The sequence below is a fragment of the Enoplosus armatus genome, chromosome 3, assembly GCF_043641665.1.
Source record: "Enoplosus armatus isolate fEnoArm2 chromosome 3, fEnoArm2.hap1, whole genome shotgun sequence".
In the NCBI taxonomy this organism is placed as follows: domain Eukaryota; kingdom Metazoa; phylum Chordata; class Actinopteri; order Centrarchiformes; family Enoplosidae; genus Enoplosus; species Enoplosus armatus.
Genome location: NC_092182.1, coordinates 8006122 through 8021534, shown reverse-complemented (window position 1 = coordinate 8021534; position 15413 = coordinate 8006122). Strand labels below are relative to the sequence as shown.

Genomic DNA, 15413 nt, shown 5'->3' with positions numbered 1-15413 from the left:
AACTGATTTGACTTTGTTGCCTTTGTCTTTTAGTAAATCCTAAACTTGTGACCAAGTCCTGATCTATAATCCTGTGTGTTCTTGTGCCAGTGTGTCCATATTGCACGTCAGCACACTGAGGCACTGTCATTTCCTTTTCAGCAGATGCGTCACTCACTAGTTTCTATAATAAATTCCACTTCCCCCTCTTTGTTGTGAAACATGTCTTGTCGTCCTATGGGTATTCTGTATGAGCTAGATGTCTAATGTGATATGACCTTCTCATTTAAGGTTGCTAAAACGTCAACATGGAAAAACCACAGAAGGACGACCTGGCTGACCAGAAAATGAGCGACTCTGGGAAGAAGTCTGGAAAGGTTAGTGTCATCAAGTCACTGAAAACACTACGGCCAGATGCTTATCTTTCTGACTTTACAGCTGCCAAATGAGGACATCTTTTGTGATGTATGGAAATTCACTGGTTTGACAGACTGACAGTCTTGTCCTGATAGCACCATAGCTGTTTGACATGTCATTGTTATTTGCCTGTTATGTCATACATTAACCAGTTATGATGAATAGGTATGGACAAGATGTATTTGTGACGGTGCTGCACTTCAGTAAATATGTACATGACCTTTGTAATTTACGTATAACACACATTTCTGTGCTGTTATCAAACATGCTGCTGTTTGAGCTTTGTGAAGCTTTGACCTGCTGTTGAAACAGAGGCCCTCTGCGCTGCTTGAATCTGTGCTAAAATCTTTAAAAATGATATTTAAATAATAATAATAATAATAACAATAAATAATAATATTGTATTGATGACCTAATAAAACGATCACCTTTGACATATATATAAGATGACTGATTGATGTTTAGTAATATTCAGTCCTGGTTATCTTAAAACAATTCCGTTCCTTTCCTACTAGTGGCTATGCAAACATTAGAGTTATAGCTTTGATCCAGCCACCGGGGCAATGACAGTTTTTTTGACAGCCTCCTCCTAATCAACAATAAACCTCTCCTCAAAGATAACACAACCTGTTGGTTTCTAATCTTCCAAAGTACAATCCTGGACTGCAGGTTTGAGCTGTGCCAACTGAGCAAGGTCCCAGCGGAGACCTTTTAAATATACGGCTTCATCTGTTCACTTCTGCCCCGTCTCATTTTCCACACAACCGAGCTGGCTCAGCAACAACAATAAAATATGAATGTTGGTGTAGGTGGTAACCAATGCTTTGACTTTCATTGTTATCCTAATCTTTTCCACACGTGTGATTTGTTCACATCGGGGAGCTCAGAGAAATTAAGGCTTTTTTTCAGTAACTCAATAAATCACCAAATGAAACAGTTCCTTGCTTTTCTAGTTACATTGACTGTATGTTTATATTGACAGACACAATCTTTCAGGCACTTAAAGGGGGTATTTTCCCCAAAACCTGGAGAGCATCATTAACATTTACAGTTAAATCTAAGCTGAAAAATGCATAGATCCACAAACTGCTGTCATGTGAGAAATGTGTGAGTGTAATATGTGACAGGGACAAATTTTCCCTCCCTAAAGGCGCCTTAGAGGCGACAAATGTCACAAATGAGATATATGATGAGTGAAAAACATAATTGGATACGTGAATAAATAATACAGTGAGTTACATAACTTTACTGGTCAGTTGATTGCAAAACATGTTTTTCTTTTATCTCCAAACAGTTAACAAAATGAATTAAACATGAATTTGCATTACACTTCCTTTTATCTTTTTTTTTGTTTTTGTTGTTTTCTCCATACTAGCAGACGTTTATCTAATGTAAATGGAAAATGTTGTGAGAAAAATCCAAAAAGGTTGTAACTGGATCAAAAATGAATGATTGAACATGATCTAGGACCAAGAAAATAAAAATAGCTAGTAGAAGATAAATGGGACAATAAAATATATTTATATTGAATTTATTTTTTCAACTGATTTATGGTAAATATACACAGTTTGTAATAAGTCATTTATCGCTGGCACAGCAACCATGATGAATTTGATCTTTTCAGAGATCACTATATGTCATATTCATTTGGCACCTCTTGTTTTAATACACATGTAGTTTCCAAGTCAAGAAAGGCTGGCACCGAGCCACCCCCCAAGGGTCATGTGGTGAAAGAGAAAAAAAAGTGGAAATCCATGCACATGGATTTCTTAACTTTGCGCAGGGGTTTCAAAATCATTGCTAAACTGAGTCCATGACTGTACAAACATGACAATTTTACAGTGTATGACTGGCTTTTTGTTTGAAAAAACAATCTGTGTGCTTGGTTTTGCAGTCAGTGTGTTTCCACATCAGTAATGTTTTTCTTTTTACCATTTGACCCTCAAAATGCAATCCTGTGCCCCTTGTTATACCTTATACAGGCAAGAATGATGCTTGGTGCGCTTCATAACGGGCCGTTGTACCACACAATGGCATTGTGATGAATTTCGACTGTCACCTCCTGTCCTGAAGCAAATGTTTTTTTCCGTTGTTTATACCATTTTACCTTTGAGATTAGCAAAGGTTTAAATAGTCTAACTCCATAGTCTTGGTGATGCTCTAACCACCTGACGCACACAATCGTTTTTTCAAAGTTTGTAAGATCAACACTTCAAGCCGACTCTTGGGAATAAATTATCATGCAAAACAGGAGATGCTGTTGCATATGCCTGTTTATGTGGTGGTATAAAAATAGAAAAGGAGGACTCTACCTGGGCAGAGCTCTACTGGGACTCAAGTGCATACTGCAAGCGTACTATTATCAGTGAGCTATTACCTTTTAAATGGAATACAACAGAACTGATTGAACACACATAACTACTTTCTGTGCACTTACTGCTGGTTAAGTTAAAGTTTACTCACTGTTAGAAATCAATACAGACACCCTGCTAAAATAACTTACAGTAGCCATGTTTTTCCACCTTCACATTCATTCCTGCTTTTGCTCTGTTTGGCCTTGTTATCACTAGCTGCTAAACTCAGTCTTTTCACTCAGATGTGGTTCCTTTGACTTTGACTTCTCTTGTTTTCAGAAAGTAATTTAACAGCTATACAGCGTATGCATATGCTAAACCCCCTGTACAGAGCCTGCTCATAGTGTGGGAGGAAATTTGCACTATGAATGTTTTTCCTAAAAAAGAAGAAAATATGTGAATTTTTATCATTATACAAATATAATATAACAAGACTAAAAGTCTACCACCATGCTAGCTGCTCTGTGAGGCCCCACCTAGGCACTTAGCTAAACACTAAAGTCAGCACGCTAACATGATCACAATAACAAAGCTAACACGCTGATTTTAAATGGGTATAATGTTTACCATGCACAGTACAACTGAGGCTGCTGTAAAAATTGCCATGAAAATCACAGCACATTCATGCTCAGAGTATGAACCCATGCCATTAATACTCTGCACCATCTTCTGGCCTAAATGTCAACTTTGCACGTAGGATATCTCATAATCTAATTGGAACAGTGCCATGAAATTCCAGCACATTCATTCTCCCAAAGGGGATGAATGAATGGCTTGAAATTCCTGACATTGTGGCTTTTTCTCTTGTGCCACTTGTAGGACAAATTTTATGATTTTAGCCCCCCGAGTAGTGTGAGAGAGAGAGGCTTTTTGTTCTGTCTGGCTCTTTTGTATTATGGGGTTTAATTAACTGCTTGTGGGTTGTGTTCACACTGCACACATAACGTCTTGTCTTGTTATGATGTATTCTTACACCTGCATCAGTTATGTATCTCCTTAGTAGCACAAGATTTTTGGTGATAGGTACAGCATACTGTACAGTTGCTGTTCAGTTCTTACTCCACTAAAAGACCTTGTTGAACAGCTGCATGCATCATTTTCCACCAGCGGTCTTTCTTTGCTCCTGCCGTCACCCTATGTCAAACAGAGCATGCACACACCACCATGAACTTGTCACTGTGTTGTTAATGTTTGTTCTTTAAGCTGTGACACGCTCAAGGGCAAAGTGAAGGGAATAACCCATTTTCCTGGCCTAGATACCGGGGCCCATATGAAACGTCCTCTGCTGAATTCCCTCGGTTTTGGTCCAACCTTGACATTGATCACCGTGTGACTGCCACTGACGAGGCCTCTAACATGTTCATGTTTGTATGAACCTGTGTGTGTTCTGTGTGCTCTCTTATTAGCAGCCAGTCACAGCCTGTCTGTTGAGCACAGCCTTCTTCGGTGCCCTGGGTTCATCTTTCATTTACGGCTACAACCTCTCTGTGGTCAACGCTCCCGCTTTGGTGAGTAAAACTGTTCAGTAGCCGTGTACTGTAGGTCGGCCACTGATTTATCTCCTTTTGTTAGCACAACTAGAAATCAATAAACATTCATTTAGACGGTGCTTCAGAACCAAAAATGCACACGTTCACGAGTTAGTGAGACACTGTCAGCATTGTACTAAACCCCATTACAGAGCTTATTCATTGCTGTCGAGCTGTCTATTATTTGTAATTTAATTACTGGACATTGTGTTTTGGGCAAAAACAACCTTCTGTTTGCCTACCACAATGTATGACCGAAACCGCTTCAGTGCTATTAAAAAAGGTAGAAAAACATGTAACGAGAGGCTCTTTTTTTAGATTAAATGGCCCACCTATCAGTTATAGATAGCTAGTTCATTTTCTATAATTGGATATAGCTCAGTAATTATAATACCTTGTTGTTCAATATGACTTTCATCCCACATGCATACAAACACAGAAGGGAACTTTGCATCATAATCACTTCCATCCATCATCTATAAGCACTTATCCTTAGAGGGTCGCAGGGGGGCTGGAGTCAATCTCAAAGTTTTTTTGTTTATCACAATTGATTCTGGAGTTTGATTCATTTTATTTTTATGTGATCATATCTTTAGTATCAGGATGGAGAAGATGGAAATTTTATCAAAGTGAATATGTGTTTACGGGGTGGACATTGTTAGTACACGGCCTCCTGTCAGATAAAGAAAACAAGACATCAGCAGGGGAAGACAGTTATGTGTATTTAGCACTGCTTGGACTAGACTAGAGAGTTTCACGGTCTGTAAATCCTTTTTGACTGGTGAAACTGAAATTGCAATTTTCAATAGCCTTTATATTGCAGTGCATTTGAGCAGCGCCACTTTTGGACAAGAAACATCATTTTCTGAGGTCATACTTTTCAATCTGGCCTTGTGTTTGTCTAGAGGTAATTAGATACCCCACAGGTCATTTAATTAGTATTCAAACTTAATAACCCTCAGCTCTGCAGCTGCCAAAACAAAATACAGGAAATGTTGCAGGAAATGCAGGAAATGGATTTCAGCTTTCACTGAAACAAATTTAAGTAGAGCCTCATTTATGTCACTGCTTCTGTCTGAAGTTCTGTGTTTCAGCTCATTGTTTATCTGTCCGGTCTGTAAATTTACTGTTTTCAGCAGCAACACTGTACCACGATTCTTCCTAAATATGTGACACTGGAGGGTTTTACAATGTATTGATTCATTGTACCATGCTGTATTTGTTGTGTTTTCCAAAAGTAACACCTACTGTACAAAGAGAGACTTAAGTGAAAAGCAACTGTCTGACTTTCAACTTGTTAGCTGCTTTCATGTGCTGAATTAGATACAGTGACGCAAAGGTTTTACCATTCCTTCACTTGATCTTTTTTTATATATGTCTTGTGTGTTTGAGTTGAGCAAACCAGACATCACAGTGCGAGCCATGATTGATGAAGGGAATTCAGTGAGCAATGGGGGGATGAAAGGGAAAGAGAGGAAACCTGGCAGCTCTGACCTGTGAGTCTAATTGGAAATTGTATGATCTCCAGGCTCAGTTCAAGTTTGCTTTATTACACAATTTACAGTATAGAAGAGTAGAGAACCATACATTTTCTCATAATTGTAATACCGATTATCTACTATTTGCCCTCAACTCATCACCAGAAGAAGGTCAATGACAGCAAAATACAAGTTCACAAAAGATGCCCTCTATTAAAGGTCCCATATTGTAGAAAGTGAGATTTCCATGTCTTTTTTGATAATATAGCAGGTCTAGGTGCTATATAAACACTGTGAAAGTATTAAAACGCTCAACCCACGGAGAAATGTACACAGCCGAATTCAGAAACCTGAAGCCTTTAAACGGGCAGAATCAGCGAAGCTAATGGGACTGCTAGCTGCATGGCTAACTAGCTAACGGCAGCTACAGTTAGCAGCAGTTAGTGGTTATTTCAAAACTATCTGTCCATCAGGAAACTCCATGAATCACAGAGAGTTGAGGCAGTGCAGCCGGAGGACATCAGAGGGAAAAGCAGAAAATATTTTCTCCATAAAATATGATCCAGTTTTACTAAAATCTGTGAATAAAGTTATAAAGGTTGTGTGTTTTTGTACAGTAATCGGCGAAGCCCGGTCCACAGAAACACTCTGCTCCAGTGGCATTTTTCCAACCTAATTCTTGCCTCATTTGTGCTCTGATAAAGAGTAAATTCACCAAAGTTAGTGCCCCATGTGCACTCACTAAGAGTGTCCCTTTTCTTTTGGCCCTGGCTTCCTGGCCTTTTATTGTTTCTGAAAGCTGCAAATGATGGACTCTTGTTTCTGCAAAATACACTGATTTCAGTTCTGTTGCACCTGGTGTCCCAGTCCTCAAATGGTTTTATTTGAGTACTGCATACGGAGAATTCTTGTGTTTAAACACTACATATAAATGACCTCAAAGATATCCCTTGAATTTCGCACTGACAACCTACTTATGGGCAGTTAAAGCTTCATGAAGCTATAAATGTGCAAACTGCCTAATGCCTTAATAACCAACCCTGAGTCTTCCGGGCTTTCAGTAAAGATCTTAGCTCTGCACATTCTGTTCTTGAGTCCAAACTTTCCACAGGAGGCTAGCTTCACTTCTAACATCTCAGTCCACTCTTAGCCTGATCCCTCAAAACCTAGACCTTGTCCATCAATCTATCTATCGCTTGAGCAGCAGGTAAGTCAGTCAAGTTTACTTTTTTAAACTGACTTCCACCCAGTAACATGACATATAAAGTTCATCAAGCTGAAAGCTGTAGACTCTTTACTGCACATTAAATTTTGTTTTCATACTGAACTATTCCAAGTATAAATTATTTCTTTGCATCATTTAAAGTACTTCTGCTTTGTGATGTATTTTTTAAAAATAGCATGTATTACAGACAGTTCAATGAGCGAAGTTACTTTAAAGTGTATTCAGCATCATCTTCAGCACCACAGATAACCCACTTAACAGTAATAAGCTCTTCACGGGATGTGCGTGCTCTCAATCTTAAGTGCTGCATTGAGAAATGTGTGTAGAAATTGCAATCGTTTGTAGAAACGCCATTAGAAAATGCTCTTCATTTAATAAAATAAATAAATAAATTGTTATCGGGAAATGGGAACCTGGTCTTTAATATCATCACAAAACAGCAGATTCTTTTGAGTTTCACTAATTCACCAACTTTTCAGTTTTATACATTTGATCTACGTGCCATCACAGAATGGGAATAATCAAGTTGTTGGTAAACTGTTCATTATGCACTGCAACCTTTAAATGATCAAAGAACATTTGAGCTTGTTTTTTGTCCTGTCTAACTCTTGTTTGCACAAAATCCCTACGGTATCTGTGCAACTCACTAATCTACAGCCAAGCGAGTAATTTCTCATTAATTCAGTTGCTCTTGCCAATGTCCCAACTACTGTGCTTCTGCCGATGCAGCTAATCCTCCAGTTGATGTGTATGTTGAGTAGCTTGTTGCTTGTCGTTTATTATCCTTCATAGCTTCTGCTCACTAGGAACACAAGCTGATCATTAAGCTAGCCCTGGCTCCTCTCCACCACTGTGGGGGTCCACCACTGCTCCTGCTGTCTTGACAAAATTCGTGCAAATATAAATGAACACGCAGCTTCCCTCTTTTACTGTTTGCCAACGAAGCCAGAATGGAAAGATCATTAAGGAACCTACTGTATGCTCTAAAAAAAGTAAATGAATGATGGTTCACTAAAATGTCAACGTTTATTACAATGAAAATAACACAACATGCAGGAACATCAAACAGAAACCATCCATGCTCTATTCGCTGAAAAGTTAAATCAACCGCTATAACCACAATGAATTATATAAACTCTGCAAACCAACTTTCAGTTTCCATCATGCACAGCAGGTCTGCCTCCAACAGCAAGCCAATCTTGAAATGCTGTGTTGCTGCAATTGGCAAAAGAATATTAAAAGGAGTGTTAAAAATGCATACCCATTAAATTCTAATAAACCGGTAGCTCTTAAGATCTCAGACACTGAATATGTGATTAGCAGGCAAACTTCTTCTCATTTTAGTGTCGAAGCATCTTTTCTGGTCTCCCGCAGAAAAAGCTGTCAAAACCAACACTTGCTATTCACACACTCCTTTTTCTCCATTCCCAATCAGTGATGGAATCTAGCCACCAGGTTTACAAGCCCTTTACTTGGATACGGCTGGCTTTATGCAGTTACAGTATCTATTTTTTAAACATCATGTATGTGAGAAGGTTTCGGTAGAGGGTTAAGGGATTAGATAAAGATTTACCCAGCCAGATTCCTTTACCTTAACAGGGTTTCTACTTAACTTTTTTAGTTAACTTTTTTTCCCCCTCATATAGGGGAAGTATTGTGTTGTATTATAGTATTAGTATTAATAGTATTGTATTCAAAATAATTCAATTTAAAGCAACTAAAACTGACACTGACATTAAGTAGTCTCTGTAAGTCTAACAGCTCAACAATTGAATTTTAAAAGCTTTTGTACTGGGACAAACTGTGCTCTCATCACATAGCCTGTCCTCTCTTTGTACTGCTGGTCTTGGACATGGTTCCAAAATTATGGAACATCGTGAATGCCTAAATTCAGCAGCACAGACCTGCAAATACTAGCTGCAAAGCACAGTCGTTAGTTTTCATTAAGGACGTGCAATTCAGCTTTTTCTTTTTCAAAATAAAATGTATTGTTCATGCCAAAATGAAAAACAAACAACAGTTCAATCACACCTTTGGGGCGGTGCAATGTGAAGAGCTTATCATTGCTGACATGAGCTGTCATCTGCTGGACAACACTGAAACACAATAAATGTCTTCACTTGGTTTTCTGTGTTGTGACATTGATTTTAATGTGTCATGGAAAAATAATGCCACAGTGATTCAGTTATAAAGACAAAAAGCTTAATAACTGCCCTTTTAACACATAATGTGTATTGTTTATTCCTTTGTTTGATTTGTTTTCATTTAGGCATTTTGAAGCTTCCATACAAATAAGGTCTGGGTAGGGAAAGAAGGAATCTAATCACTGACCTTCAGCATATCTGCACTGTTTGTACAGGTTACTTACATTGTATGAGAAGTTGTCTAGGCCAAAACTGAATACTTCACTTGCACATACATATATAGCGGTACTAAGCACTTGGACATACATGCTTACTCTCATGCAAATACAGTATATACAGTACATTCATATACATTCAGGCATGCATGTACATACATACATACATACATACATTAATACATATATAAATATATATATATATGTATCTATATACATAAACATAGATACATACACATGCATGCATAATGTGAGACTATGGGTGAGTTTAAGGGTATATGAGTGTGAGTATGTATGTATGTGTGTGTGCATAAGTTTATAAGTACCAGAAGTTGCTACCACAACATGGGGCCTGCTCTTTTATCTCTGTCGATTTTATGTTGTCAAAGACCAGGAAACCTGCCTCTACTCAGTACCGTCAACATGCTATAATCGCCTTCCAGGTCGCCCACGATATAATATCACATGTGTACAAATTTACCACTGCATGAGTCTGGGATTGAACTGGTCATTTTGTACCATTTTAGATAAATCCCAAATTGAAATTACCACCATGTGTCAACTTATATAAAATAGGATCATGAAACCAGGTAGAAACCAGTGTAACCAGTGACCCCCCTTCTTTTGATCCCAATAAAAAGGTTTATGGTGTTTTCAGAACTCTGAAGTGACATCAGTGTCACATAAAAGGTAACTTTTCAGCTGTCAAGGACAGCCTTGCCACTCCTGAGCCATAGCAGACATGGAAAATGACTCTGTTACCAGTGCCACCTCTGCTTTCAGCATTGTCAGGAGCTCTCCACTGTGCATCAGCCTTTTATCACAAAGTTTACAAGGATGCTGTTTTAATTGTCTTTGGTGGTGTGATGATTCATGAGATTTTGATTCCATAACTGTGAGCTGCCAGCAAAGACAATACAACATGGATCTCGAATGTAAAATGCAAGATTATAAAAAACAAGGTAAATTTTGTATACTTTTGAACCGACACATCCATCCATGACAAGGACTCCTCCATCAAAGCTTGACTGCTTTGAGACACAATCATTTCAAACACCGTATTCATTGACTCATTGTAGCATTACTTCAATCAATTAATTTTCTTAATGCAGTCGCTCAGTTTGCTCTTTGGGGTTACCAGATCACATTCATGCAATTAAGTATATACAGTCTGTGACATGATTTGATAAAGATTTATTTCAGTGTTAAATGCCCAAAAATTTCTTCTGCTATTAAACACAATTTTCACAGGCAGAGGGATAACTGTATACAGTATATTGCCAGTGCATTAAGACTTTGAAACATACACATGCAATACATAAATCATGCTCCATTTTTGTACACTTGTAAAGTAGTAAAGGAGATCCTCAGATAATTTAGTACTACTCTCTTGACAGTATATTTTTATAATAATAATTTAGATTATTGCTCAACTAAATGTACATTTGCCTCGTGCTCACAGTATACACACTTGAGTATGAACACTTATATATGTACATTCTGTATTGCATGATGGCAGGTTCCAGTCTTGTGTTTTGAGTTGTCATAGTGGAACTACTTTTTTGTTCACCTTTGTATCGTGGGTTTTGCCTTTAAAGTTTAATGACAAATGGGAACCGTGTAATAATTTACCCTTCCTGTGTCTCTCTTGTATATCAGTACATTAAAGCCTTCTACAATAAGACGTGGATTGAGAGATATGGGGAGCCTATTGCAGCAGAGACAGCCACCCTCCTCTGGTCCATCACAGTGTCAATATTTGCTATCGGAGGCCTTCTCGGAGCGCTGTCTGTCTCTTTAATCATCAAAGTATTGGGAAGGTAAGTTGACTCACTTGCACTTATAATCAAGTCTTGTTCATGTAACATAGCAAGTGTTTCTTCTACACTTGTATCAACCTGCAGCCTAAATCATAAAATTAGATTAGCAGATTAGCCAGCTAACTTTGGGTTCAACACGCTTACCTTTAGCTGCAGCACATCACAATAATAACCTGGCACAGTTCCAGTTCAGAGGATCAGATCAAAACGTGGAGGCCTAAAGAACCTGCCGACTAACTGATCATGGGATTGGAACAATGGAGTCACCATTCTTCAGGATCCCCACATGGACAAAAATACTGCATTTACTAGACTGAGGAGAAATGAAATAGCCCTGAGACATATTTACAGACGAGTTGTATATTCACTTTACTTAAGTTAGATGAGAGATACAATTTAGTAAGAAACATTTGCAGCCAAACTCTGGCTTTAGATCAGTGTTTCTAACAAACTGCAGCTCGTCGACCAATACTCATTCATCTGTAGTTTTCATCTCGAGCAGCAGAGACCCTGTGTTACATAAAAGTTTGTTCATCTTGCAATATATAAGTGTAGCAATCCACTACTTTTTTGAACTCACTCTGAGGTTCAAATTGTGGTCAAGCTGTACACGGCTTGCCTAGACTTGTTGAATGGGATGTGCTTTACCACATTTCCCTTTTGCTCTTTCCTCTTGGTTCAAACACATGGCAAGAGTAACCTTCATCCTATATGACATGCTATACATACATTTTTCATTGCCTGTCTGAAAACTACAATGCTCCCCCTTTTGGAGCTTAGGAGTCAGTGCTGCTGTATGCCCTCTGTTTTCTCTGTCTGGGTCTCAATTTACACTTTCTGGTATTACCCTCCATACCTTATGCACTTTCTTTCGCCTCTCTCTGACAGTCTCTAAATCACTGTCCGCGACCGTCAGCTCAGTGCAGGAAATGTAGGAGTTCACGATGTACATAGGAACTTGCCATTATACAGCACAGGAAGAGTGACTTTTCTCTCGGGATTCCCACTGGGTTTTGGAATTTCACTGCCCCCACCAGCTACTGGAAGAGATAGATGTTAAAAGAAACACTCTAAAAAGAAACCTAGTATGTTTGTGAGTGTGAGAGTGTTTATTGTTAGTTGAGACTGTCAGGAATATGCTGATCCAATTAACTGATTGAAGATCATTTTTGAAGCAGTATTTGTCACATCATGCTTAAAAATAGGCCTTTTTTTCTCCTTGCCTCTCGGGGTCTCCTTTCATTTTTTTGTTTTTTGTTTAAACGCCCTGAAAAACTATTTTCTCAATCAACTTCTCACTGTGAGCGATAGGTGGGTTGAACACACTTTTTTTGGTTATTTCACACAAGAACATATACATGTCTGTATTTGTGTTTTTGTCCTTGCTTTTCACGCTGGTTTATAATAGATTAGGTTTCTGTGCACCAATCAGAGGTTAGCAACATTTGAATCAAAATCCGATGACAGTTGTGAACTTGTTTGCTCATGTTGACTGCACTGTCAATCAAATGTGATCAAACCACGCCCACACAGTCTTGATGAAACAGATTAGCTGAGTTTTTGACTGTTAAACTCTTGATAAGTATATAATTACAATAATATAATTGCACTCTAGCAGTGATGAAAGTTGATACTTACCACGCCTTGAGTTACCATATCCCCTTATGTTTTCTAATGGAAATGAACAAGGGTTAGGGGATTTTTGTATTTTATAAGCTACATGGTCTCTGTACATAGTCTCCAAGGACATATGGATAAATGTTTTGTAGGACTGGAGAAAAGGGAATTTGCTTCAGACTGAGCAGCAGTGGTTTGACGACTTATTCTGCACTGTGAGATCCAATCTTGCTGCCGGTGTCATGACTTTCTCAGGTTTCGGCCTAGCTGTGTTTCACTGTCTTCGTGGAGGGCTACAGAGCTCTATGTCGTTCTACCCCCCCAGGGACAGACTCCGGCACTGACAAAATCACCACAGAGCTCTGAAATAATGTACGTTCAAAAGAATCTATTATCCACTAATGATGAGGTTGTCACAATTGGAGCAGGGAAAGACTTATTAAGCTTTTATTCTGAGTCATTTGAGACAATTAAGATGCCCTTAAGAGTCACCTTGGATCTCTCAGGTGGTGATCCTCAATGTGTTGATTAGGCTGAAACGTATTATTCATTCTCCTTCCATATTCTCTGCTAGACATCTGTGGGCCAGCTGGTAGTTTTGCACAATGTCTTGGAAAGGTTGAAATTCAGATGTCAGGGAGAAGAGTTGAATGTATATTAGCAGACGAGGACACGTGGAGCAATCTGAAAGAAAAGTACTTCATAGACAGTTGTTCACCAAGTGGTTCATTAAAAATTTGCCAGTGAAGCTAAGGTACATTGTGAATATTGTCTGAAGTGTTTGAATATTTCAACACAGAAAGATCTTTGATGAGGATGAGATGATATTTTCTGAAAATAGGTGTTTAAAACACTGCTTGCTTCGGGCCTGTAATTTTTCCCCTAGTAAAGTTTTGTTAGATGTATACACAGTGAAGAGAAAAACGTTCATCTCTCTGAGAAAGAAAAGGTGGTTATGATGATGATGCTGTTGGTTTTGACACACATTAAAAAGTGTTGCTTTAGACAGGGTGGAGAGAAGATGCCATCAATTCAGACCAGATCCAGACTGCTCTTGAGACAATCTCAAGTGTGTGGGAGCAGACCTTAGTTTGAGAAGAGGATTGATCACACATCAAACTGCTGCTAACCATTGATAATAGACAATAATACCCCTCTGTTCTCCACACAACAAATCAAGCAGATATCTGTTTCATCTGCAGTCTCTAATTGATGTTACGTACTGTCAAGCCACAATTTCATACGGCAGAACCACTGGTTTCATTTTGTGCTTCCAGCACCAGACTAATACAAAATAACCACAGAAACCGTTCCTACCAATCCTCTCCCAGTGTCTCTAACACCAGCTGCAACAGCTGAGCTTGTCTTCTTCTTAAGAAAAAGAAACTTGAGGCAAGATTGTTATTTTTTAAATCGCAATCATTCCAGCAATGTTTTGCTTATGAAACAGTCAAAACTGAGAATATAACATTCAAAAAACCTGACCAAATTTTAAATTCTTCTTTCCTTCCATAAGTGACAGCCACGGTGGTATTTAACTGTAAATGGTTATTGTGTGGATCATTGTAATAACCAACAGCTTCATAACGTTATGGTTCAAGAAAATCAAACCAGCATGTCACAATTCACCTTTGATGGAGCAACATTAAAAACCTTAGCAACTTTACAGATTCTCATTGGAATATTTATATCTTTTAAAGAATAGTTGAAAACTTTGAGGTTGTCTGGCTTGTAAATCCCATAAAAAGGATAATTGTAGTAAGTTTGTTTTTTGTTTTTACACTTTGGTTTTTGTACGGATTAAACAAATGAGATTTAACATGTTAATTAGTCACTTTGGACAGAGCCAGACCCCCCCGCCCCCTTTTTTTTCTCCCAGTCTTTATGCTAAGCTAAGTGGCTGCTGACTGTAGCTTCATATTTAGTGTACAGACATGAGAGTGGTATCCATCTTCTCATCTAACTCTTCATGAGAAAGTGAGTAAGCATATTTTCCCAAATGTGAAGTGTTCCCTTAAATTAATCATTGTTAATTCTCATATTTACCAAAAAACAATACCAATTGAGTCAAAAGTTTTAACCTACAATTGCTACCTTTAGCTTTCTTTACTTAACATCAGTTTTACTTGACCTGTCCATTTCATCTATTCAGACAGTTTTTGTTTCCACTACTCAATCAACGGTATAACAATGAATGAATCATATCCATGCTTAGGCACTTTCATCAGATACAAAGCAGACACAAGACAACATGGATGTCATACCTTTGACAGGTTTCGGGGCAATTTGGTCTTATTTTGAAGTGGTTTTACGGGGTCATAAATACTAAGCAGGAGTCATAGGTTTGTAGTCACATGTCAAAGTAAACGGGCATTGCAAAGTGTAAATATGAAAACCACCATTATTTATTCTTGTTGTGAAACACAGGGCATGCGAGGAAATTGAACTTATAATGTTTACTTTTAACCTTATTCACTGTTTGCCAGTTGTTCACTTCATGTGCTGAAGTGAAACATCAACTCGTACTGCAAACCGGTTATCATTCCTACACTGTGACACATCTCAAGTTGGTTTAACTTGAAAATGCAACTTCACCTGCTGCCTAAAGTTAACTCAGCTTGAAGATTACCTTCAG

General features: G+C 38.3%; 1 protein-coding gene across 1 annotated transcript in view; it reads left to right on the top strand.

The window, feature by feature from the left end:
• Positions 1–287: 287 nt before the first annotated feature.
• Positions 288–15413, top strand: part of slc2a9l2 (solute carrier family 2 member 9, like 2) — a 79358-nt gene continuing 64232 nt past the window's right edge. Inside the window, exons 1-3 of the mRNA XM_070902466.1 lie at positions 288–356; positions 4157–4258; positions 11001–11161. Coding sequence (XP_070758567.1) covers positions 288–356; positions 4157–4258; positions 11001–11161 — 332 coding nt within the window. The remainder of the gene's footprint in view (positions 357–4156; positions 4259–11000; positions 11162–15413) is intronic.